General features: G+C 33.2%; 1 protein-coding gene across 1 annotated transcript; it reads left to right on the top strand.

Moving 5' to 3' along the window:
- The first annotated feature begins 1,123 nt into the window (after positions 1–1,123).
- LOC119602016 (putative phosphatidate phosphatase) lies at positions 1,124–23,873 on the top strand. The gene is made up of 5 exons (XM_037953338.1): positions 1,124–1,280; positions 6,630–6,848; positions 16,626–16,805; positions 16,867–17,043; positions 23,451–23,873. The coding sequence occupies exons 1-5, from the start codon at positions 1,206–1,208 to the stop codon at positions 23,556–23,558; spliced, it is 759 nt and encodes a 252-aa protein (XP_037809266.1). The 5' UTR covers positions 1,124–1,205; the 3' UTR covers positions 23,559–23,873.
- The last annotated feature ends 51 nt before the right edge of the window (positions 23,874–23,924 follow it).

Genomic DNA, 23,924 nt, shown 5'->3' with positions numbered 1-23,924 from the left:
TACATAGCTTAGGTATGCTCACTCGCTCACCCCTTTCCTCATACGATGGTCTTTCAGCATACGATTCAGTTGTATTTAAAGCCGGAGGTTCCTTAGAGCTCTCTCCGAGTACATCCTTCTCTTTCACCACTACATTTATGCCAATGACATGCTGCACACTTGACACAACTCAGTAGTGGTGTGTAAAAATGTTATTTGAACAAAAATTCAAAATATCGGTTCATGATTGATCCAAGATGTGCCTGGTTTAGATTAGCATTGTTGTTTAAATTGTGAGGTCTAGATCCAGTTTGCACGCTCAAAAACCATGTACTAATTTGATAATCTGAAGTATCAAGAATGGTATTTCCCATACTTGACAACATTTTCACATATTTACAATATAACTAAAGATAAAATCAAATCAAACATTTTGCCGACTCTTATAATTCTCAAATTCCACTTCCGTTTATGACACAAAAATAACTATATATAAAATCCATAAAATAACACTTTAAAATTTGTAACACTTGTCAAATGTATTTTTTTTTTTTAATAAAATAATAAATAACCGTAAAATATTCTTTGATATATAACGACTTGAAGATAAACATTTAAAAGATCTCTTAAGCAGTAATAAAAATAAATTTAGTTAATAAAACTTTTGTAAAGCTGTGATCACACTTATCAAATAATTGGCGGAAACAGTTAGTATTTTAATATATTATCGAATTTTCGATGATTTTCAAAATGTGTTTACATTTTGCCGTCAAATATTTAACAAGTGTGAACTTACTTTAAGTTTAACATAACAATTTAAATAAAATTTGTTAATATTCTTTAAGAATACCGAGTGCATTAACTTTTTCGTCCAATTTTATTGCCTAACATTTACCTTTGAATTTAGTTTTGGTTTTTTTCTCTTGTTTTTGTAAAAGTAAATGTTTTTTCAATTTCAATAATGAGGAAGTTGTTCTGTAATGATTTTTTTATGACTTTTGCGTTAATTTAGAAATTTTATTGTAAACAATTTGTTGTCTAAGTTCCCTAAACAATTCTATAAGATTCCAGACGATATTTTTAGTTTTAAGAAATACAAGTATTAAACTTAAAATAATTTCCTTATTATTTGGTTTCGTTTATTTACAGTTGGTTTTCCGATTTTATGTTTCTTTTTATGGGGCGATTCATATAAACGCGGTTTCTTCTGTGATGATGAATCTTTGATGCATCCCTTCAAAGAGTCAACGGTTAAAAGTTGGATGTTGTATATTATTGGTCTGGTGCTGCCAATTGGTGTGGTAAGTTAAATTTTTACAGCTTTTTAATAATTTTTTTTGAAAATTTTAAATTTTGAATTCAAACAGTTTGGAAAATAAACTAGATAATTTCCCTTTGAAGTGTGCCATTAATGGAACCGTAATTGTTCTTTTCCTAAAGTTTATACCACAGCTGCCTGGTTTTTTAATTGAAAAATCTAATTTAAATTGAAAGTCATACGACATTTGTGTTACAATTAGGACTCGTTTTAAGTGAAATTAAACATAAAAATGTTGCCATAAAATAATAAAAATGTCCTGCTTCCATAAAAAAAATTTTAATTAAAATATTAAAAAAACGTTCATTATCTAATCGCTAAATACAGCTGCTAGCTGCTTGTTTAACAAACCATTAAATGACAAGCTGAAATTTAAAATGCACTCAATGCAACGAATACAAACTACACCCCAAGAATTAATGTTAGTTAATGTTTACCTAACAGTACATACACATGTTATAATGGTAATAAAAATACAACAATTGTCTCGATCGTTTACTTTCTCTTTATTTTGACTTTGCTGTTGGAGCATTAGAAGTATTTGGAATCATGCAATATGTCTGGATCGAACTGGGAATTTGTTGATTTGTTTTTTTGTTTACATTATAAGACATGACCTTTCCAATTCCAAGTCGAGTACAATATGTGTACGTGTGTTTATATTTTTTTGAACCATCACTACTTACTTACTCACTAAGGATGGTCTGTCATTAAGGCACAACCAAAAACAACTGTAGACTGATTGAAGTTATGAATGACGGAGTGAGTGAATAAGTGGGTGAGTGATACTTGAAATGTACTTTATTGATCACAAGAGGATTTAAATTTAAACACAAAAAGAGTATCGACATTATAAGTGATGACACATGCCACGCAGCATCTGAAATTAAAAATAAAGTTTGATGGTATAAAGATCGTTTGGTGTAATGCCCTACACTAGGCATTGCAGTATTTGAATTAAAAATAAAGCTAAAAAGTGTAAATATCGGTCGGTGTAATGCCCTACACGAAACGGGTTTTAATCTGGGTGCTTGATATAGTCTAAAGGCCTACAGGCCTTGCTTCTAAAACATTTGAGTTAGTAAAACATGTGGCACGATCTTTGCAATATTATCTGTCATTTAGAAACAGTTATTATGTGTGAATCATCAATATCTTCTTTTGGAACGTGGACCAAAAAGCAATTATTAAAGGACCTCGTAGACATTACTCATTTATTTCCCATTTTAACTTGGTTAGGAATCTAGGCAAAACTTCTTCAGATTTTCGCCAAAACACAACATATATCCGGTTAGAAAAATCGCCATCGTCTGAGATCTTTCATATTAGGAAAGTACCCCTGAAACTTAGTCTACAGCAGAAGTAGAAGGACTTCGATCATATTCTCTAGCAAAAGTGTTCCTGGAATCAGCTGGAAGTCTCAGCGCCAGAATCAGATGCGAAAGCCTAATCGGTTTATTTATCTTAAAAGTAAAATGATGACTGTAACCGAAGCAATTAAGAGAAATCGATCTTTCCTTTGAACCTTTGTTGACGAACTTTAACACGAAAAACCGGGTTAAATTTGGAACTTATACACATCGATCTGTAAAATCTAACAGAAACATCGCGCCTAACTCAGTTATGTAAAGTTTTTGAGACCCACAACTTATGATCTGAAATACTCACGTAAACCAACTGCCTGAGGTAAAACACCTGGCGTGGGTTTCTTGCTGTTCAATCAATTGCAATCTCGGGAAAAAGAGGTGCTACTAATACCTCTAGTTTGCAGGGACTATAAACTGGTAACGATTAAATGTATCCCCGGTGAGATGGCAATCCTGGGAAAAAGCTGTGCTGGTTAATTGATTGAGGTTCCTTCGGAATCCACGTAGTGTAGTTTAAACCCAAATTCGCGGGGAGAGTATGTTGTTTTAAGGACTGCTATATCCTATACCTAATGGGTTGTATAATTCCCTCTACAAATGACACAGGTCTTTGTTCATTGTAGCATATGCTGGATTCCTGAACCCGATCTGTATTTCATACCGGTGGGGCGCCTATAAATGCTGGGGAATTGTCTGGTTAGCGTTTAGAAGTTGCCTATCATTTCGTAGCGAGATCTTTATAATCATGGAAATGGAATTAATGCCAAAATTGGTGAAATATCCGGAAAGTATCCATAAATTGGAGATTAGTACTGATTTAGTATGCCTTTTCACGCTTCGGGGAAGTTCTCGGTGCTGTTGTCATCTCAACAGGATATATTGAGCCTAATTGTCGGGGCAATTATTGGGTTCAGTTGCCTTTGGAAATTCCTACATTCTTCGTCACATAGATCAGTTCATATAGAGGGATTCTGATCCACTATTTTGGATATTGCAGGGCTTCGTGATGTGGTTGTATGACTAATGGTTGTGAATACCATCTGATCGGATCGCAAGAGGATGAGGACGCTAAGGCGTTGCCCATGACTATGCATATACTTCTTGGTCCATCTCGGCGTTTTTTCAGCAAGTGCGATGTTGAAATTTTCGTTAACCCCTCTCTTTCGATTCAGCATGTCGGGGTAGCTTGCTACCTGTCTTTCCGCAACGTGATTACTTGGCAAGAGATTATATAACTCGTGTACTTAAGCCAAGTGCACGTAAACTGTACCGGACATTCCATATACGAGAATCGCCACCTGAGTATAAGATATACAATGGGGCGGGGGTGTGTCGTCAAGGAAGCTCACCCAGTGGTTGAAAAAGACCATGAAATAAAGCCATCAAGGCAGAAAGAAGAATAGAATAGAATAGTATAGCCTTTTTAAGGGCGCAATAATATTCTACAAGCGCGGTAATTTCCTTGTGGGGATGGATGATTTTTTATGTATCTAGTGACGTTGGCGGAGAGTTATTAATACGTGTGAATCTATACTGGAGCATGGTTATTACCGGACCAAGTTACTCAAAACCAAGTGGCGCAATTCCTTAGAGAATCCACCATAGCTAAGAGGCTGGATCTAACATATTCAACGAGACTGCCTTAGAACATATAGGACTGATTAACCAATGAAAGCTGAAGTATAATTGATGAGAGAGAGAAGATCTAAACGGCTCTCAATATAGACAAAACACACAACAGGAATGCAATGCTGCTCAAACCAGAATCGAGGGCTGTAGAGAAGTGTCCCGCTTACACAGGCATCGAAGCTCAAGCTGCGTTTTATACAAAACGAATATGGGCTTATCAAACGCTTTAACTAATATTACTCTTCTTTATCAATATAGAAACTATTAGAGCAGCAGCCCCCTTTTTATGAGACCACAAATACATATTGCTCTGTTTATTTAGACAATTATTAAAGGTAATTTTCGACTCAAACTCCACAAATATTGAACATGCACTCGAAAATGTTATTTATAGGAAATTAAAAATATATCTAGAAATGTTAAATGTTACAAGTATGTAAAAGATTTTTTACAGAAATCGTAATATATTTGTTATTGCAACACTAAACCTAAACATTAAAATGCATACAATGTATTCTATTGATAAAGTCTGTTTGTTCCATTCAAACTCATATACAAATATTTAAAATTGTTTATGAGGTGTTAGATACAACATTTAAATAAAACCTAAAAAGTTGTATGGACAAAAAAAACAGAAAAACCCCTTGAAGAACATTTGAAGACAAGATGTGGATTTTGTAATTTTGTATTTGGGCATATGGTTCCCATACCCAAGACAAAGGAATTGCAACAAAAACAAAAATAAAGGGAGATAAATAACATTTCAATAAAGTTCATAAAATATAGTTTCTATTAAAAAGAATCTAATTGTTTGCTACTTATTCAAAACTTTATTTCTCCATTAAATTTTATATCATGACCAGTTCAGTTTTATGTTTGCCATATTGAAAATTTGTAAAAAATATCGAAAAACTCTACAGAAAAATTAAAGGGCTCAACTTTATTGAAAATGTTTTATTACAGCAAAATTTTAAAAAATATATAAGAAAAAGGAAATAAAATAAATTTTACCATTTACAACATGGCAGTTCATAAAGAAATATATAGGTCACTCTTCTTTGTAGCTGCCATATGTTTAACACTCTTATCCACTCTTTTATTTATATTGTTGTTGAATTAAATTTATTTTTTTTTAATTTTTACAAGTGTTTCAATATCGTAGAAATTATCTTGGAATCATTGTAAATTATTGACACCATTTGTAAGCTTTTAAGTACTTAATAATATATATAACAGCAAGCGCAACAGGGAAACGAACTTTATAAATTTCGACGATTTTCACAAAACAGATGGTTTAATTTATTCAACTCTTGGGGGAAAACAACACCCTCTAAATTAGGTTAAACTTGTCATTGGCAGTGAATTTTTTATACGTATATATGTATGAAGTAAAATGGCAAATGATAAATTTAAAAGGCGGAATTTATTTACGATTTCGCAATTACTGCCGGATATTTTAAACTACGAAAAAATAACACTGCGGTTTTCTTTTGTTGAATCAGATTACAAAATATTTTGACAGATTTATGGAAATAATGAAAATATTTTAGAGGATTTTATAGCAGATTTTATAATTGTTATGAAGTTGTTTGTTTAATAACACATTTCTCCACATTTTCCACTCCCACCAAGCAATTTTTTAAAACTGGTTTAATTCCCGCATAAGGGCAATCTTCCCGTATCTTGGTGTTATTACAAATCGGGGGGATAAGAGATGATACCTAGCCTACCGGGACTAGAAACTGGTGATGATCAAATGTATCCTCGGTCTTTGCTTGGAATAATTTGACTTGGGGTCGACCAAGGCAGCCTTATAATCTAGTACAACGGGAACCGATGGATATATGAGGGCCTCACCTATCCGTTAGATAGATAGATAGATAGATAGATAGATAGATAGATAGATAGATAGATAGATAGATAGATAGATAGATAGATAGATAGATAGATAGATAGATAGATAGATAGATAGATAGATAGATAGATAGATAGATAGATAGATAGATAGATAGATAGATAGATAGATAGATAGATAGATAGATAGATAGATAGATAGATAGATAGATAGATAGATAGATAGATAGATAGATAGATAGATAGATAGATAGATAGATAGATAGATAGATAGATAGATAGATAGATAGATAGATAGATAGATAGATAGATAGATAGATAGATAGATAGATAGATAGATAGATAGATAGATAGATAGATAGATAGATAGATAGATAGATAGATAGATAGATAGATATAAGAATAAGTTTTTTGCCACATTTATCCAATATATCATTTATCCCTGATTTTTAAATTAATTTAAAATTTCTCTTTTCTTTCAGATACTAATCGTTGAAATTATTCAATCGAAAAATCAAGAGAAACTTACTAATGGCAACTCAACAGCAAGGCGATACGTTTTTATGGACTATGAAATACCCGATTGGATGGTGGAATGTTATAAGAAAATTGGAATTTTTGGATTTGGGGCTGCTGTCAGTCAATTGACAACTGATATTGCAAAATATTCAATTGGACGTTTGAGACCACATTTCTTAGATGTAAGTTGAAACCGTTTGATTAATATTGTCATATTGAAAAGCTCAGTTTAAAATCCCCCCAAAAAGACATATGTTAAGCAGACAAAATGGATTGAATTTTTTGTAATTTTTAAAATTTTTAATTTTAAGAGTTATTTTGATGAAGTACATTTGAAGTGTGTGTTATTTTCGAAAACATATTTTTAGTAAGATTTTTTATAAAAAATTATGTATATTTTTAAAAAATATCAAGTATACCATAACACCCTAAATCAGTCTTTATAATTTGCAGTTTTTAAAATTGTCTTCTAGATTGTCACAGTAGTTTTGTTAATAACTTTGAAGGGGAGATACTTTTTTTTTCATTCAAAAATAAGTTTTGATAGTTTTCTTCAGTTTTTTAATGGAAAATTGTCGGCAGCTGTTGTCATGTTTTTGTTACAAAACTAATTTTTAGTTCTGCCAGTCAACAATAATGTTATAAGAGTTGATTTCTATCTCAAGTGTTCCCCATCTTCTCTAAAGTATGATACAAAAAAAATAAATCTTAAACATGGATCTTTCGCTGTATTATTAGTGTAATTAGGCGTAGATTTTTAAACAGTTCAGTTCTCATTATGCAGATGTTTTTTATATTCTTTTTAAAATATCTTTTTATTCTATTTGTGTTATAAATTTGAAGCAAGTTCACTTTCAAGGTCACTCAAATGTTTAAGATGTCTTAAATCCAGAGTACCTACCCTTAAATTGCAAACATCTATAATTGTAAAATTATATAGAATTTTCTTGTTCATCCATAATCATAAAACTGAAAGAACATTTTACTTGTGTCTCCTTTACTTTTTTGATTTGTCTGCTATTTCTTTAAAATATCTTTATAGTTTACTCTTTCTCCTTGACATTATTAAATATTTTATATTGCACAGATACTAATAATCGAACTGATAGACAAAGATGCAGACAGATTGGATCTGTTATATTTAATTGGCATGGTATCGTTTTAAATAGACTACATGAAAATCCAAGAGTATGACGTCAAATCGTTTGTTTAATTTATTGTAAAATAAATTTTAATTGTTTAATTTAAACACTTTGAGAGTATTTTTAATGTATCGAAGATATCAGAAATATTTAACCACAATGCTATAGATCATTACCTTCTTTGATCTTGGTGAACTTGAAAAATGTTTCCATAGAACAATATTCTTAATATTCTCTTGGAAAGAGTACAATGCTTATTACTTTCGACTAAACAAGGCTGGATGGAATATAATTGTTCTAGTAGCAGGTTCAGATAACCAACAATTATAGCCAATAGTTCTCAATTACACGATATCGAAGCACTGGATCATTCCGGCAACCGGAAATTTAATTAAATTCCACACTATTGTTTTTCACAGTTTACCAGTGTGTTCATCCAATTAACATCCAATGAACTGCTCCGGGCTGAGCATCAGTGTCAGTGGTCGAAAACTTTAAAACAACAAAGGCAAAATTCAACAGCTTACGCTACAACAACATCATAGTCGTCACATAAAGAAACCTTGTCGGCTACATATAAAGCGATTGGGTATTTAGTCGAAAATATATGCTACCACATGGTGTCGCCTCAGGAACTGCTCCGGACTGAGTCATCAGCGAGAGTGGTCGGGAATTTTACAATAACAACAACTTCGTCATAACTACCTTCTCCTCTGTAATCGCAATAATAGCAGCAAAAATTACCGCCATCGTTCTCGACGACAATAGAAGTTCTGCGCCAGAACGACCCGATTCTTAATTGGACAAATATTGTCAACTCTGCAACAGCTGTATCAATAGCTTAACTGTAACAATGACCTATACAGCTTACTTCCTCAGTTAATTTCACTGTAATTACACTCAAATTGGGAATTAATGCCGAAGTTCTTTACGTGGTCTTTTTCAACCACTGGGTGTGCTTTGTGATGACTCACTACCGCCCTTTCAATCTTCAATGAAGAAATCAGGTGGCAATTTTTGTACATGGCTAAAGCCGGTCCATGTACAAGCACTTTGCTCAAGTACTTGAGCTATCCAATCTTTGACCATTGCTGCCCCGTTGCTTAACTTCCGAAATGTAAAACATCACTTACGTTTACAACCACGCAGATGGGATGGCCTCTATTGATTCGAAAACAGCACCTAGAGAGGTAACCGGTAGACCGAAGTACTAATACAAGGAAAGAAAATTCAATGCTATGATTGGTATATGATACCTTTCATCCATCATCATACAACCCAGCACACTTCTCATTCATCCGACACATTCATAAGAGAAAAACATATGACACACTTATTCTAGGTAAACGGGTGGGTGAGGCCCGCATACTCCACATTCATCCCGTACCATATATAATTAACACCAACTCATTTCCAACGCTTAGTCCAACAGTCACTCCTCTGTGGGGTATCTGTTGTCTCCGCAACAGAACCAAACTTATACCGAAATATTAACTTTACCTTACATCAGTCCTTTAACCGCCACTTACTTTCCCCGCGAATTTGGGTTTAACCACAGCCACTACGTGGATCCCGAAAGAACCTCAACCAACTGACCAGCCAGGACATAGGCCTGCGGGCAACTGGCCACCCGTAGTACCAGATTATGTGATTCTCTGGTTAGACCCCATGTCAAATTATTCCAAGGAAAGGCCAAAGATACATTAGGTCATCACCAGCTTATAGTCCCGGCAGACTAGAGGTGCTGGTAGCACCTCTTTAACCCGGGATTGCAATACACCATTATTGGACATCACATCATGGAAACATGCCCCGAGGGGGGGTGGGGGTTACAAATTGGGAAGTGGAAACAAGATCCTCAAAGCGCTGCCCAGCAGGGGTATGGATAAAGAAACCTTCTTGACTACATATAAAGCGATAAGCGCCGGGCAGGTAATGCTGTTCTAAGGACTGCAACGGACTGCTTGCAAGTTATCCCATTCAAGGAGCACAACATCATGTTAACTAAACAGTTCATCCTGCGAAGTCAGTCTTCGGAGGTATTATCCCAAGGAAGGACCTTCATTTATACGAGGATCTGGGTCATAAAATGGACGATCTGGGTCATAAAATGGACTAATCTTCAATGCATTTAGAGAAGTAAACCTTTACAGAAGAAATTTCTTTATAGGACCATCAATAATAGACCGAACTAGGCAGAATTATGAAGAGTGGTTCTTGATTTCTTGACTTTTAAGCAGTATTTGGGCTGGATAATTGTACAGGAACTGAAATCGAATGATCGAACCTTATAAGTAGAGAATATATCAGACCTCAAGGTTTTCCCGTTTTGCTCTATAGTGATTTCAATGGACAGACAGACAGACAGACAGAGATTTGAAAAAACTTCCTTTTAAATCCCCACTGTATTACACTTTCCCATTTTTAGATAAAAACATCATTATTTTTACACATTTAATATATTTTTTCTTTACAAATCTCTATGTCTTCATGTAAGATTAAAGGATTTTATGGTTGTACACAATCTTACATTCCAGGCCACACCTGTGTTAAACAATCTTACACAAAAAAATAAAAAAACTATAATAATTTTCGAAAAAAATGAATGAATTTCAAAAATTCTATAACGTAACAATAAACAAAAAAATATATCGGCAATTAGGAATGCAAGTTACACACTTATTACAACACAAAGTGACGGATTTATAAATAATAAATAAAAATCCAAATGAATTTGTAAATGGACACACATTTTCTGAACCTTTTTTTTAAACAAAACTTAAATAATGCCACCCAAGTTCAAAGAAATATATAAATACAAAAAATTCTCACACTATTGTAAAATGATCCATAGATACATGAATTCAGATTGCTGAAAAAAGAGATCAAACCATACAGAGGATCAGAGCTGTAACAATACATTACCATGGACCAGAAAATAAAAGAAAATGCAATTGTAAAACTCTTGCTACACAATTCAAAGGAAAAACATACAAATCATGAAATGGACTCGAATTGCATAAAAATAAATCTGCAACATCATGATGACTTTTCATGCATGTTTGTGTGTAATCGTATGTTGGTCTATTTATTTTGAAAATATAAAAAAACTAACTACTGCATATATACTTCAATAGATCTAATTTTCATTTCATATACAAAAGGTTCAAAATAATGCAAAAAAAAAATAAAGCTGCTTAAAAGATTTCACATAAAAAGATCTATTTTTTTCGCAAGTAAGATTCAAATTACATTTTTATAGTTTTTCATACAGATACCAATGAAATATTAAAACACATTCACATCAATTATCACGGTCTACAAGTATAAACAGTAGCACCACTCATTACCCAACCACGAAAAATATGGGTTAAAAAACATTTGCTTTGATATTGATAGTGAAATGTCAAATGATTTGGGGTTTTTTCAATTGTTAAACTATAAAGGAATGAAGTGAATAAAAGTGTGATTTCATTAATTGGGCTGGTTATAGTAAGAACTAGTTATCTGACTGGTACTTTTGGGATCATGAAAGGATCTTGAAGAACCGGTTTATATAAAATAGAGCTTCTTGGTCTAAGTTTAATATATCTTTTCCAGTTTTTTTTGAAAAACTTTTTATTGAAAAACTGAGAATATTGAAATATTCATTTAATCCTTTAATTGTTTAAGTTAAATAAAGTTATAGGACTTGTTTATAATGTTATAATTAGAACCGGAACTTTTCCCAGAACTAGTTCTAGCATAAACTTGTTCCCTTTTATTTGACCAGCCACAGGGGATGACCTCTACTTATACAGTGCATTGCATTGGAACTAGATTGTGGTAGGGAGGTTAGGGGGTAGAGTGTTTAAAGTAAATTTTCTTGAATCAAAATGGCAAGAAATATTCCTGCAGGAAATTTGTTCCACATACGAACACTGAATGAATGTCGAAGTGTTTTACGTTAACACCTGCCGTGGTGGCCTAATATCACGGTGGTCTTTTTCACCCACTGGGTTAGCTTTCGTGACGACTCACCAACGTCCCTTTGTGCGGGTGGCAATTTTTGTACATGGTTCTGCCGGTATATGTACAAGTACTGCTATATAATCTCTGACCATTGCTGACCCGTTGCTTAACTTCCAAGATGCACAAACATTACTTTCATTTACAATCACACAGATGGGATGGCATCTGTTGAGTCGGCAACAGCACCTAGAGACGTAGACGGTAGTCTGAAACACGAATCCATTAAAAAAAGCCGAAGACTCACAGAGAACACACTGTGGTAAATCTGGTATGTTTGCCTGAACATACCTGTACAAGGAAGGAAAATTCAATGGTATCACATGTATAAGATACCTTTCTATCAACATTCAACCCAGCACACTTCCCATTCATTCGACACACTCAATAGAGAGTAACATCCGACACACTTACTCTTTCATCTGTATTATATACACTTAACACCAACTAATTTCTAATGCTTAGTCCCACAGTCACTCCTCTGTGGAGTATCTGTGCATCAGTCCTTTAACCGACATTCACTTCTCGCGAAATTGGGTTTAAACTACAGCCACTAGGTGGATCCCGAAGGAACCTCAACCAACTGACCAGCCAGGACATAGTCCTGCAGGCAACTGGCCACCCGTAGTACCAGATTATGTGGTGCTCTTGTTCGACGTCATGTCAAATCATTCCAAGGAAAGGCCAAGGATACATTTGATCATCACCAGTTTTTAGTCCTGGCAGACTAGAGGTACTGGTAGCACTTCTAGACCAAGGGATTGTAATACACCAAGTTGGGGCCATTCATCAAGAAAACATGCCCGAACGGTGAATATGAAGGATGAATTATCCCTATAATGTGCTGTACATTCCTCTGGCCAATCGACTACAAATGGGGATGTTCATGATAAAAGACGTGGGTATTGGGCACAAGTTAAGTAATATCGATAGAACAGTAAAATTCACCCTACGTTGTGACGGTAAACCGCCTGTAAATAAATAGTATCTTCGCCCTCTCCTATATGCGGTCGATTAGCTTCTAAATAAACGTTGAAGTTCCTGTCCATATATGGGAATTGTATTCCATTTCGGTCGGTTATAAGTGATATATAGATAAAAACAAGATTTGAACTAAGCGTATGGCGAATATAACCTCTAAGACCCTGCTGGAAATACAAAACTTGAATGACCACAACCAACTTAACTTAATCCTGATATCTGTATCAAACTCTTGCAAATAATCAAATCACAGTTTTACAAAAGAAGAAAGTCCGGAAACTTGTATAAAGACATTCCACTTTCTATGTCAAGTCCAAAGTTATTATAAACATCAATCCCACTCGATTCAAATGTCCCAATATGGAATAGACGATAGATTTGGGAACTTACACATTAACCAGAGTTTAAAAAATCCAAACACACAGTTTCATCTGAATGATTGTCATTATTATCGGAAAACATTCGTCTATCAGATGGGAAAGATACCTCTACTCTCTGGCATGAAAAGCAAATAGAGCTGTTTCCGGTGGGTTTTGAAAATGTGAAATCAAACCTTCACATCGCAACAAGTATATTTCTCTTTGTGAAAAGGAAAGAGAACTAACGCAAATGTGTACATATGTGTACATATTAGAATAGATGCTTTGGAACTTGCATATTCTAGTAAAAGAATCCGAATGATTCAAAAATCAGGCTGATCATCTATAAGATGGAAGGGGCAGTTCTTAGGATCGGTCTTGGATTTCTGAGGGATTATTTAGTCCCAAAACTAGTATGAGAGACATTTTCTTCCTGTGATATTAATACTGGAGTTATTACTTACGAATTTCCCTTGCCCTAAGAAATGAAGCAAATCAGGCAGATCATCTGTAAGATGGAAGGTGTAGTTCTTAGGATCGTGCTTGGATTTTTGAGAGGTTATTTAGTCCCGAAACTAGTATTTGAGGCATTTTTCTTCCTGTCATATTAATACTGGAGTTATTACTTACAAATTTCCCTTGCACTCAAAAAGATCAGAAGAAGAAGAAGAATTTAAACGATCTAAACGAAGTGTTTGAAGGATGGTTTTGAATCATCGATTCAGAAACATTTGTGATTAGGGAAGGGAATTGACACAAATCTAGTTCCGTTGCATGGTAAGGGACCAAGTTTTTATTATAAGTTCCCTTTTATTGATGTAATTACTTTTTAAAACAGGGAGCATATAATATTCAGATATCGATATCCTTGCCTCTAGCCCGATATCTGATGATTATTTCACTAGTTCTGTTCATGGAAACAAAGATTTACATGTACAACTCGAAATTAGCTCCTCAAATTGCAGACCGGAGATGGAGTTAAGTAAGATATAGTTTCGCGTCAGCTTTGAAAAGGAATGCTTTCATGTTTCTCTTTATGAATGAAAGTATTTAATACCTTAACAGCTCTGTCTAAGAAATGCATTAGTGTTTGTATATGTATGTATTGGGGATGCCAAACGGGAATTCCCGATTCCCGAAAATCCCGGGATTTTCGGGATTTGAATGTACCGAAAACCGGGATTTTAAAAAATGAAATCCCGGGAAATTTCGGGATTTTAAAATCCCTAATTTTTAAGTATTTTTCCGCTATTTTATACATTATAAAGTACTAAATAAGAGAATTTTAAAAGTTTTTGGACTTAAGATGACTCTACTAACTTACAAGCTGAAATATCAAAAAAAAAAGTAAGAGTGCTATATTCGGCTATGCCGAATATGCTTTTCTATAAACATCAGGGTGATATTACTCATCAAATTTACTGATAGGATCTTATATGAGAGGTAGGGTGAATCATTGACCGTTTTTATAAAATTTTTCATAATTTTTTTAAACCAATTTTGGTTCATACACTTTCCGGTAGGAAGATTTACGTTTCTATAAAAGTTTCTTAGCTTTTGGCGAGTAAGAAATTTACTTATCTCAAATTTCATCTCTACACTCGTACTTGTAAGCCAGTAATGAGCGTTAAAGTATTTATCTGGATGGGACCTTATGTAGGGGTAGGGTCAATTATGGACCGAAACACATAAAACTTGGTAGAGAGATTTTGACTCGCATGAAACATATGTGTATCGAATTTCATCGCTATACTTTTTTAAGCCAGTAATGAGCGTTAAAGTCATTTTTTTAACGGGACCTTATATGGGGGTAGGGTCAATTATGAACCGACCCACATAAAATTTGTTAGAGAGGTTTTGGCTCGTCAGGGATTTACTAATATCAAATTTCATTGCTATACTAAATAGGCATAGATACTATCGGATATATAAAAATAACAAGTACGAAATTATAGGCGGACGAGGCCGACCATATAACCCCATACACCAGTTATGAGAGTAAAATGTAATTTAGTTTTCATAATAAATGTATACCTCGCCTCCGATATATTCTAGCACTTTATTGTTAAACAACTATTTTTCTGAAATATGCTTGGGGGAAGGACGCCATCATATGAGTCGATCCTCATAAAATTTGGAGGGCGAATTTACGATTACATAAAATGTTTTATGCTGATTTTCATTGCGACAGTTCTCTTTTTAAGCGAATTGTGGACACTAATTCTTTTTTAAAGCTGTGTTTTATATGGGGGCTCGGATCAAAAGCTCGATCATTTCAAATTTCATCAGCGTATTTTAGGACAGTATAAAACTACTCCGGAGAAACCCAATATACCATCCCTACTAAGGGTATAAAAAGGGCAATAAATAGGCATTGATAGTATCGGATATCTATAATGGAAGTCAACCTGTCAATAAGATGGCGAGAAGATAATTCCCTTGGTTAGTGAACACGGAATATAAGGTGGAGGAGATATAGGTGCAGTACAGGTGCTCTATGTAGCCTCGTATGGATCCCCATTACATATCATGGGTATTATTTTAGGTCTTTATTCTACTATTCAGTGCCTGGGATGGAAAGATTTTTATTCTAAGTATGTACTTTGAATTAATTTGTGTTTCTTTTCACAAAATGCTTATTGGAAAGTAAACACCTACTAAGAGTATTCATAATGCAATTTGAAATAAAACATTTTATTTTTGTCGGTAAATTATTAAGATTTTTTGATTTTTTTTTATATTTTTCGGGATTTAGAAATCCCGAAAATCCCGGGATCCCGATATCGGGATTCCGGGATTTATTTAAAAATCCCGAATCCCGGAATTTCTAAAAACCAGTCCCGATTGGCATCCCTAGTATGTATGTCAATAGTGTTTGCCACCGTTTACTAAATAGTGTTGTCAACAAAAAAACACACACCTGCTGATTTAGTGTTTTTTTGTACAAGATTTATTTTTCTTATTTAATTTTTAGCATTATTTTTCTTAAATTTATTTACCCCCTTATTCATAAACAACATTTTATTTTATAAAAGGTTTATAAAACAAAATTTCCATACGAAATTTGATTTATTAATCGTTTATAAAATAAAATTGTGTTTATGAATAAGGGAGTTAAACTTTAAAATTCGCATTAAAAAGCAGTTTATCGAGGATTTTTTAAAACATTTCAATTTCAAACTGTTGTTTAATTTAAAATCATTTAAAACTAAAAGAAACATTTGTTGAAATGTCATACAGATAAATAAGCTTTAATGTTTGATTAACACTTCAAAATCACGCAATATTTGCATAAATTATTTAATATAAATATCAAATTGCTAAACAATTTTAAGCTTTTTTTTCTAACATAAAAGTAATTGATCATTTATGGTTTTAATAGGGATTTAAAGTATTAAGAAGTTGTCATTGATAAATTGAAATATTTCATATTCATATTTAACGATTTTTTCATATTTTTTATTTTTAGGTTTGTCAACCCATTATGCCAGATGGCACTACTTGTGCTGATCCCAAAAATTTGGGTAAATATATAATGGAATTCACCTGTGGCAATCCATACGCAACAAAACGCATGTTAAAGGAAGTTAGACTATCGTTCCCTAGTGGTCATTCTAGTTTCACTTTCTATACCATGGTCTATGTAGCGGTAAGTTTTATAATATTTATATGAATTATGTTATTTTTTTTAATCAAATATATTATTACAGTTATATTTACAATCACGTATGACTTGGCGTGGTTCGAAATTGTTGAGACATTTCTTGCAATTTGCTTTAATCATGATTGCCTGGTATACAGCCCTGACGCGCGTATCCGATTATAAACATCATTGGTCCGATGTGTTGGCCGGTTCAGCAATTGGATCCCTGGTGGCTGTTATAGTGGTGAGTTTAAGTATTTTATGTTTGCAATATATTAGCACTATTTGAGTTCTTAACCCATTGGTACGTCTTAAACAAAATTAAAATTAAGTTTTTATTATATTTTCTGAGAACTCAGATGGTAAAGTTTTTCCATATGTTCTGTAAAAGCATGCCTCCGCCTTCCTTATTTATCATTTGCACCTGTAGCTTTAGTATTGTTTCCAACTTTCTAAGTTTATTTTAAGTTGATCTGGTCTTTAATCCATGACCAAGGTTTGTCTTAAAGTTTTATTAAATTAATTTGCACATTTTGATGAAAACCCTCCTCTCCCGGTATACATACACGATTTATAAAGTTATTGATGGTTCTGTTGTAGTAAACCTGTTATAAACCATTGATAGCTTTATGAGTATGGGTGTTCCTCTCTCTTATTATACATATACCTTTCTTTTGCATTTCACTTATCTGTTTCAAATGTTCACCTTCATTCTAGAGATACTTGGTGCCGGATAATTGGTTTAATTGGAATACTGTTTGGCCCACTGTCCATACCAAAGACAATTAGATTTGCAAATAAATAATATATATTTTTATTAAAAAAAAAGTTCCTTATGCTTTGATATAGAAATAAAAGATTTTTTAATAAAATATGCAAAATAAAAATATTAACATAAAGTTTTGAAATTTGTATATTGGGTAGTGTTTGATTTAAACGATATAGATGTCAAGCATTGAAGCCTCAATCGCCTTAATAATCGACAAATAAAGACAAATTAGTACTTAACTAGACCAAATATGTTCGAAATGTTATAACTTTCTAATATAATTAAATTAGGTTAGGTTGAATGGAGGATGTTAATAGATTAGATCCGAAAATACATATTTAGCCCTCTAGTGCGTTAATTTTCATGGAGGAAAATCTTGTATATAAAGAATTATTTTCTAATGTTTAGAAAATCATTTTCCATAAAGTAGTTTCTCAGACTTTCCTTTATGAATGTAGTTCCCCAAATCAGTGTTTCTGAGGGATGTAAGATTTGGATCTAATTTCGACAAAAGCCTAGCAATGTAAGAGAAAATGATGAAGCATTCCACTTTCATCTCCTCATGCTCTACAGTATTCTGTAAATTTTCCCATAAATCGGTGTGTTCACTAAGAAAACGTACCATTTATTACTATCTTAGTACTAATTTTGGACTTATTCATCATTTGAAGGCTTCTTGTCCTGCTCTAGTTGGGGTCCCACCATAGTATGTAGTGGTCCTTTCTGCCATTGCATTATTCCAAAAAGATTTTTTCATCCATATTTTTAATTCGATCCTCATTGCGTCGAATGCATTAATGTTCGCCATTTTACCTTCCTTTACCTTTCATTGCCAATTATCCTCGAGAGGCATGGTACCATATTCAGTCCATTACATTTAACAAATTCCTTCATTGCGCAGACTTCCGCTAATGCTGTAAATAGGAAGATGATAGTATATTTCGTCTTATATCCTCAGATATGTTTTGTCTCCTAGGATGTTCAATGTCTCACAGTTAACGAAAATTTCCGGTAGGCGATCGAGCACCTTTCGTGTTTATACTTATATAACCGATCAATATGTCCATTATACATTTATGACATGTTCTGTAAATCGCTTTGGTTAATTCACATCAAGATAAGGGATTCTCGACCGCTAGTCCACCTCACATCTTACATGTGCTTCGATCGGAGAATTTTTCTATGTTACACTTTTTATCCAAAGCAGTCCATCTGATTATAGAAGCGTAAGTTTAACATAGTTTCGACTGATACCCCATTTCGAGCCTATAGATCTCGAACACAACACCAATTATCAATATGCTTTGTTAGTACCCAGCAGTTCGGTCGGACAGTTCCGAACTATCTATTTAATCTAATTTAACATGTGCTTGTCCTACAAGGAAATGAATCGTCATAACATAGATTACGAAGAGACAGATGAAAAGCTTAAGTTTGTTTTTTAAGTGACCACTCTCTCGCTTGCAAAGGGGACTCTAAAGTGACGATTATATTCACCCTCGTTTACAAAGAGTACATCCGTGACGAAAGACGAATTAGAACCAACCAGGTGATTAGACATAAGTGGACATCACTGTCATTTTCGGATGTATGGACTCTTTGTCGAACTGCTAGGTATTATCCTCAAAGTCCCAAACCATGTTAATTTTGTGTCACAGATCCCTTAACCACAGTTAATACATTCTTATCAATGACTATGCTCGTCGTATTACATTTCTCTGAATAAAATTGATTTAAAATTTCCTAGCGACCTCTTCAAAATATCTTTAAACAAAAAATCGTGTGCAATTTCCTATGTACATATGTTTTTCTAATTTCCAATAATTTCGATCATTAAAATAACACTTTTAACCAAATTGAGGTAAAAACGATAAACGTCAAAGGCCATTTTCAATTATACAGACTAAACACGACAGCATTACATAAAATAACAACAGCGATAACGACAACAACAACAACATCTAAAACAGGTAAAACAACAGGAGGAATCAAAAGTCAAAATGGTCACAATTAAACATGGACACAGTTGCACCAAATAAGACACAAGATTTCATCTACAAATGATGAACAGAAGCGTGGTAGAATGAAATGAAACTGAAAGCGTGAGGAATTGTTTTCAATTACAATCATCCAAATTTAGGATAGATTTAGATCGATATGATCTGATATATAGACTAGTATAATAAAAGTAAGAGGAGGTTTAGCCTTCCCTTTAAAAACTTGTCCAAGCTTTCGGCTTTTTATCTCAGCTATCTGAGTATGAATGAGCGCATAACAACTCTCCCTCCGTTCAATAATAGTGCGGTCAAGATCTTTATCTAAAGGATCTGTAATGTGATCTTTGCAGCTTAAGGCTCCTCGCAACGTTTTCATTTGGGAAGAAACCACCAATACCAGGGCCAATTTTCAGTTTTTTCCATGCTTCGGATCTGCCGAAAGGATCTGTAATGGGATCTTTGCAGCTTAAGGCTCCTCGCAACGTTTCCATTTGGGAAGAAACCACCAATACCAGGGCCAATTTTCAGTTTTTTCCATGCTTCCCATATAAAATGAGTGTTCATAGCCAGCATGGGCCTAGTGATTCCTTAGCTATTAAAGTCCACATCGAACACGATCACCTGACTTCGGGAAACTATCTTTCCCAAGGCAATGTCTTTATTTCTATTTGTATTTCTTGCCTTCAACAAAGGAGTCCTTTTAGAAGATCTAGTGTTCTGAATGGGTTCTGAATACCCATTTGACCTTTGTGGAGAATATGTTAATCCCCTAGTTCAAAGATATTTTAATCTGGTTTCTTCAGAATATGTCATAAGAATTGTATTTTTCTTTACAATAAACATTCGGACTAATGGTCTCCAATTATCGATCTATATCCAAAACTAAATATTCCCCGAACACTAAGACATTTGACTTGTCTTTGATCCTCCCAATATTAATAGGTTTCTGAATGTTAATTTGATCCTGATTAATAGTTTTCTGAATGTTAATTGTAATTTAATTTCATGAAAACCCTCTACTCCCCTTTACTACGTCTTTATGTGCAACATTAGATTAGTGCAAGTACATAGATGCCGAAAAAAACTACATATCTATCTCGGCAAATCTTATCTCTTACAAGTTGCAACAACAATAAAACAAGACTTCAATATACAAGTGTGCGAGATAGTTTGTCGTAAGAATTTGTTGTACAAGAGATATTGATTCGACACGCAAATCATAATTTACGTGCTTTTGAGGAGTGTTTCCATTCGTAATCGAAAACACTCGAAACAGTTGATATCATTTGTAACTTGAATTTCAACAAATTTTCGTAATAAAAAAAATTCTTTACTTCAAAGAAGAAATAAAATATTTCATGCCACCATTTAAACGATTTTATTTCACTCATTCATGTTGATGTATTATCCGTTGGCTATTTGGCAGAGATTAAATTCCCCGTAATATATTTTGACAGATTTATTATTTTCGTTGTTGTTGTTGCTATTTTGAGATCTTACAATGTATGCACGTCTATCTATTTGAGATGAAAACCATGTTTAATGCCCAATTAAGTTGAATTAGTTGCAAACAATTATAAATAATTGTGACACCATTTAAACCGAGTGTTGTGAGTGAGTGAATGCGAAAAAAATGAACGGTTTCTTGTACAAATTTATTGGGAAATCTTAAACTGATTTTGTTACAATTTAAATGGGTTTCAATTAAATCAGACAATATGACAATTGTTTTTACATGATTGAATTGTGTAAATTTCGTTAGTAAATTAGTCTCGCTATACGAAAGAGTTACACTTACATAAGAGGACTTTGAAATGAGTGGTTGATTATGACACCCATTTGTCAATTACTGTGACTTTATAAACAAAATTGTGGGAAAATAATGTAAAAGATTGCATATAGAGATCTAATCGAACGCGATGAAGAATAATTTCTGGGTACCAGCAGTCTTTACTTTGGCTCCTACTCCATTTTTTACATTTCTCGGGCAAAGCTTTCTAAGGTTGAGGAAATAGGGCACATACATATAAATGATTCAACCAGAATACAATGTCTATTTCTAAATAGATTCTGTCAATGTCCGAAAGACTCGATATTTGGCCTTCAAAAGTACATTCAGAGCGATTCTGCCTTTGAAGAAGCAATGCCATGATACTATCCTGCATAATCCCGCCTAGTAAAGGAATTGCGCCCGATCTCTTTTTGAAAACTTGCCAAAATGCTTTCTACAGACTACATCTCAGTTTAAATAGTCATTGGTATAGTTCTAGTTGCTTTAATACTGTGGATTTAGACATGTTTCGCACTCCTCGAGGTTTCCACAGTTGAAAGAGGGCTTGTTTTGTGAGAGGGCTCAATCTCAGAGAAAGGTATTAACGTCAGGTCAGAAACGTCTGGACGTCAAAAATAAGAAGTTTTCATAATGATCAGTTTTCTTATTTATTCTTTGTTTCATACTCTCTATGAGTATACTTTTATGTTCGGACTGTATTTGCATCTCGTCGAAGGATATCACCTTTTTTCGAAGATCGTTTTTTACAGTGTTAATATCTAAATTGGCTAGTGCAAAATAATTTAGAAAAGTAGAAAAACATTAATGGAAGTCTTAGGGAACCTGATGGCTTGTCCTGTAAGTCGAATTTTCCATATTTTTAAACCTATCATCAAAAAAGATATAAGCCCTATCTTTTGATTGATTTTATCATTATTTTTGTAACACATCAAAATATTGGTCATAGACCCACAACTTAATATATATTTGGGATCCCTATTAAATTCAAAGATTATCTAACAATGTCCGTCCATCTGTCTATTGAAAGCACGATAGAGTCCGAACGATCTAGAGGCTTGAAATTTTCCAAAAATTGCAAATGGGCAATATCAGTCCACGTTTTCGCAAAGTCCTCATACAAAAAACAGTTTTAACAATCATAACTGTCTTAAAAATACCATTATAATGATGAAATTTGACAAGTTTTATTAATACCAAAATCTCTATATTATATTTTATGGTGATCGGATCGGAACTCCATTCCTCATATAAGGTCCCCGTCAGAAAATGACTTAAACTTCCACTGCTGGCTTAAAAATACGAGTATAACGTTGAAATTCGACACAAGCAAGTGTCAACAAAAATCGTTTTACAAGATCGGTCTATAATTGACCCTACCCCTTTATATAAGGTCCCCTTGAGGAAATTACTTTAACACTCATTGCTGACTTAAAAATAGGAGTGCAGCGATAAAATTTGACATAAACAAGACAAGATCGGTCTATAATTGACCCTACCCCTTTATATAAGGTCCCCTTGAGGAAATTACTTTAACACTCATTGCTGACTTAAAAATAGGAGTGCAGCGATAAAATTTGACATAAACAAGTTTTGTCTGAAAGACAAACTTTTTAACGATAATTCTTATAATAATTACCAAATCCTCCAAAAAAAACTGAGATTTAATCATAGTTTTACTCTATTACACTTGCATCGCTTTTAGAGCAAGAACTAAATCAACATAAAACTCCATAATGGGTTAAAAACAACAACATTTTATATCTGGCAATACTTACATAAATTCTTATTGGAATTCAATGTTGTGGATAGCGTGTGTGAGATTTTATTTATGTTAGCTCTTAGTGAAGTTTACATTTCAGTTTTGAATGTAACACATTCTAAAGCATATCCTAAGGCGGAGCCATAAAATCTATAAAACTATATTAAAACTATAATACAATAATTATAACTTATATACTATAAATATAATAACTTTTAACTTGATTCTTAAATCTCTATCTGTCCCTAAAAACTATACCTATTTGGGAGTATGTAAATCTCTACAACTGGCAACACTGATTTAAACATACCTTTTTAAATTCTTTTATTTACAGGCAAATTATGTTTCCGATTTATTTCCCAAGAAATCTTCAAAATCCTATGTATTACCTCGTTCCATGCAAGACATGCCACCACAAACAATAACAGCAAATGGTAATTAATTGATACAAACAAAGTTATTTATTGTTAATTAAAAAAAACACCAACGGATATAAAAAACATTCTATATACAAATATAAAAGTATTTTTTAAAAATAATTTTATCACTATAAGTAAAAGTAAATTAGTTATAAGTTATAAAAGAAAATTATACTTAAAAGTAATTTAATTAAAATAGTTTTACTTAAAACTAACTAGACTCGCAGACACAGTTCACAAATTTAAAGTTAATTAAACCATTATTAAATTATTTAACACAATATCAAATTAATTAAAAAAAAAAAAAACTGTAAAATAAAAAAAATGTTAAATTTATACACCAACACTTAAAAGCAATAGAAGCAGAGCTTTCATTTAATGTAATTAAT

Source organism: Lucilia sericata, unplaced genomic scaffold, assembly GCF_015586225.1.
Source record: "Lucilia sericata isolate MDLA Ls3-8-SP2 unplaced genomic scaffold, ASM1558622v1 Contig000206F_arrow, whole genome shotgun sequence".
NCBI lineage: Eukaryota > Metazoa > Arthropoda > Insecta > Diptera > Calliphoridae > Lucilia > Lucilia sericata.
Note: the sequence above shows the minus strand (reverse complement) of the source record. Positions and strands in the feature narration are given on the sequence as shown.

Excerpts from the sequence above, each read along its gene's own strand:
- LOC119602016 (XM_037953338.1), top strand. The coding sequence starts at position 1,206 with ATGCATCCCTTCAAAGAGTCAACGGTTAAAAGTTGGATGTTGTATATT. Across the intron at positions 1,281-6,629 it reads TGGTGCTGCCAATTGGTGTG|ATACTAATCGTTGAAATTAT; the intron begins GTAAGTTAAATT and ends CTTTTCTTTCAG. Across the intron at positions 6,849-16,625 it reads TGAGACCACATTTCTTAGAT|GTTTGTCAACCCATTATGCC; the intron begins GTAAGTTGAAAC and ends TTTTATTTTTAG.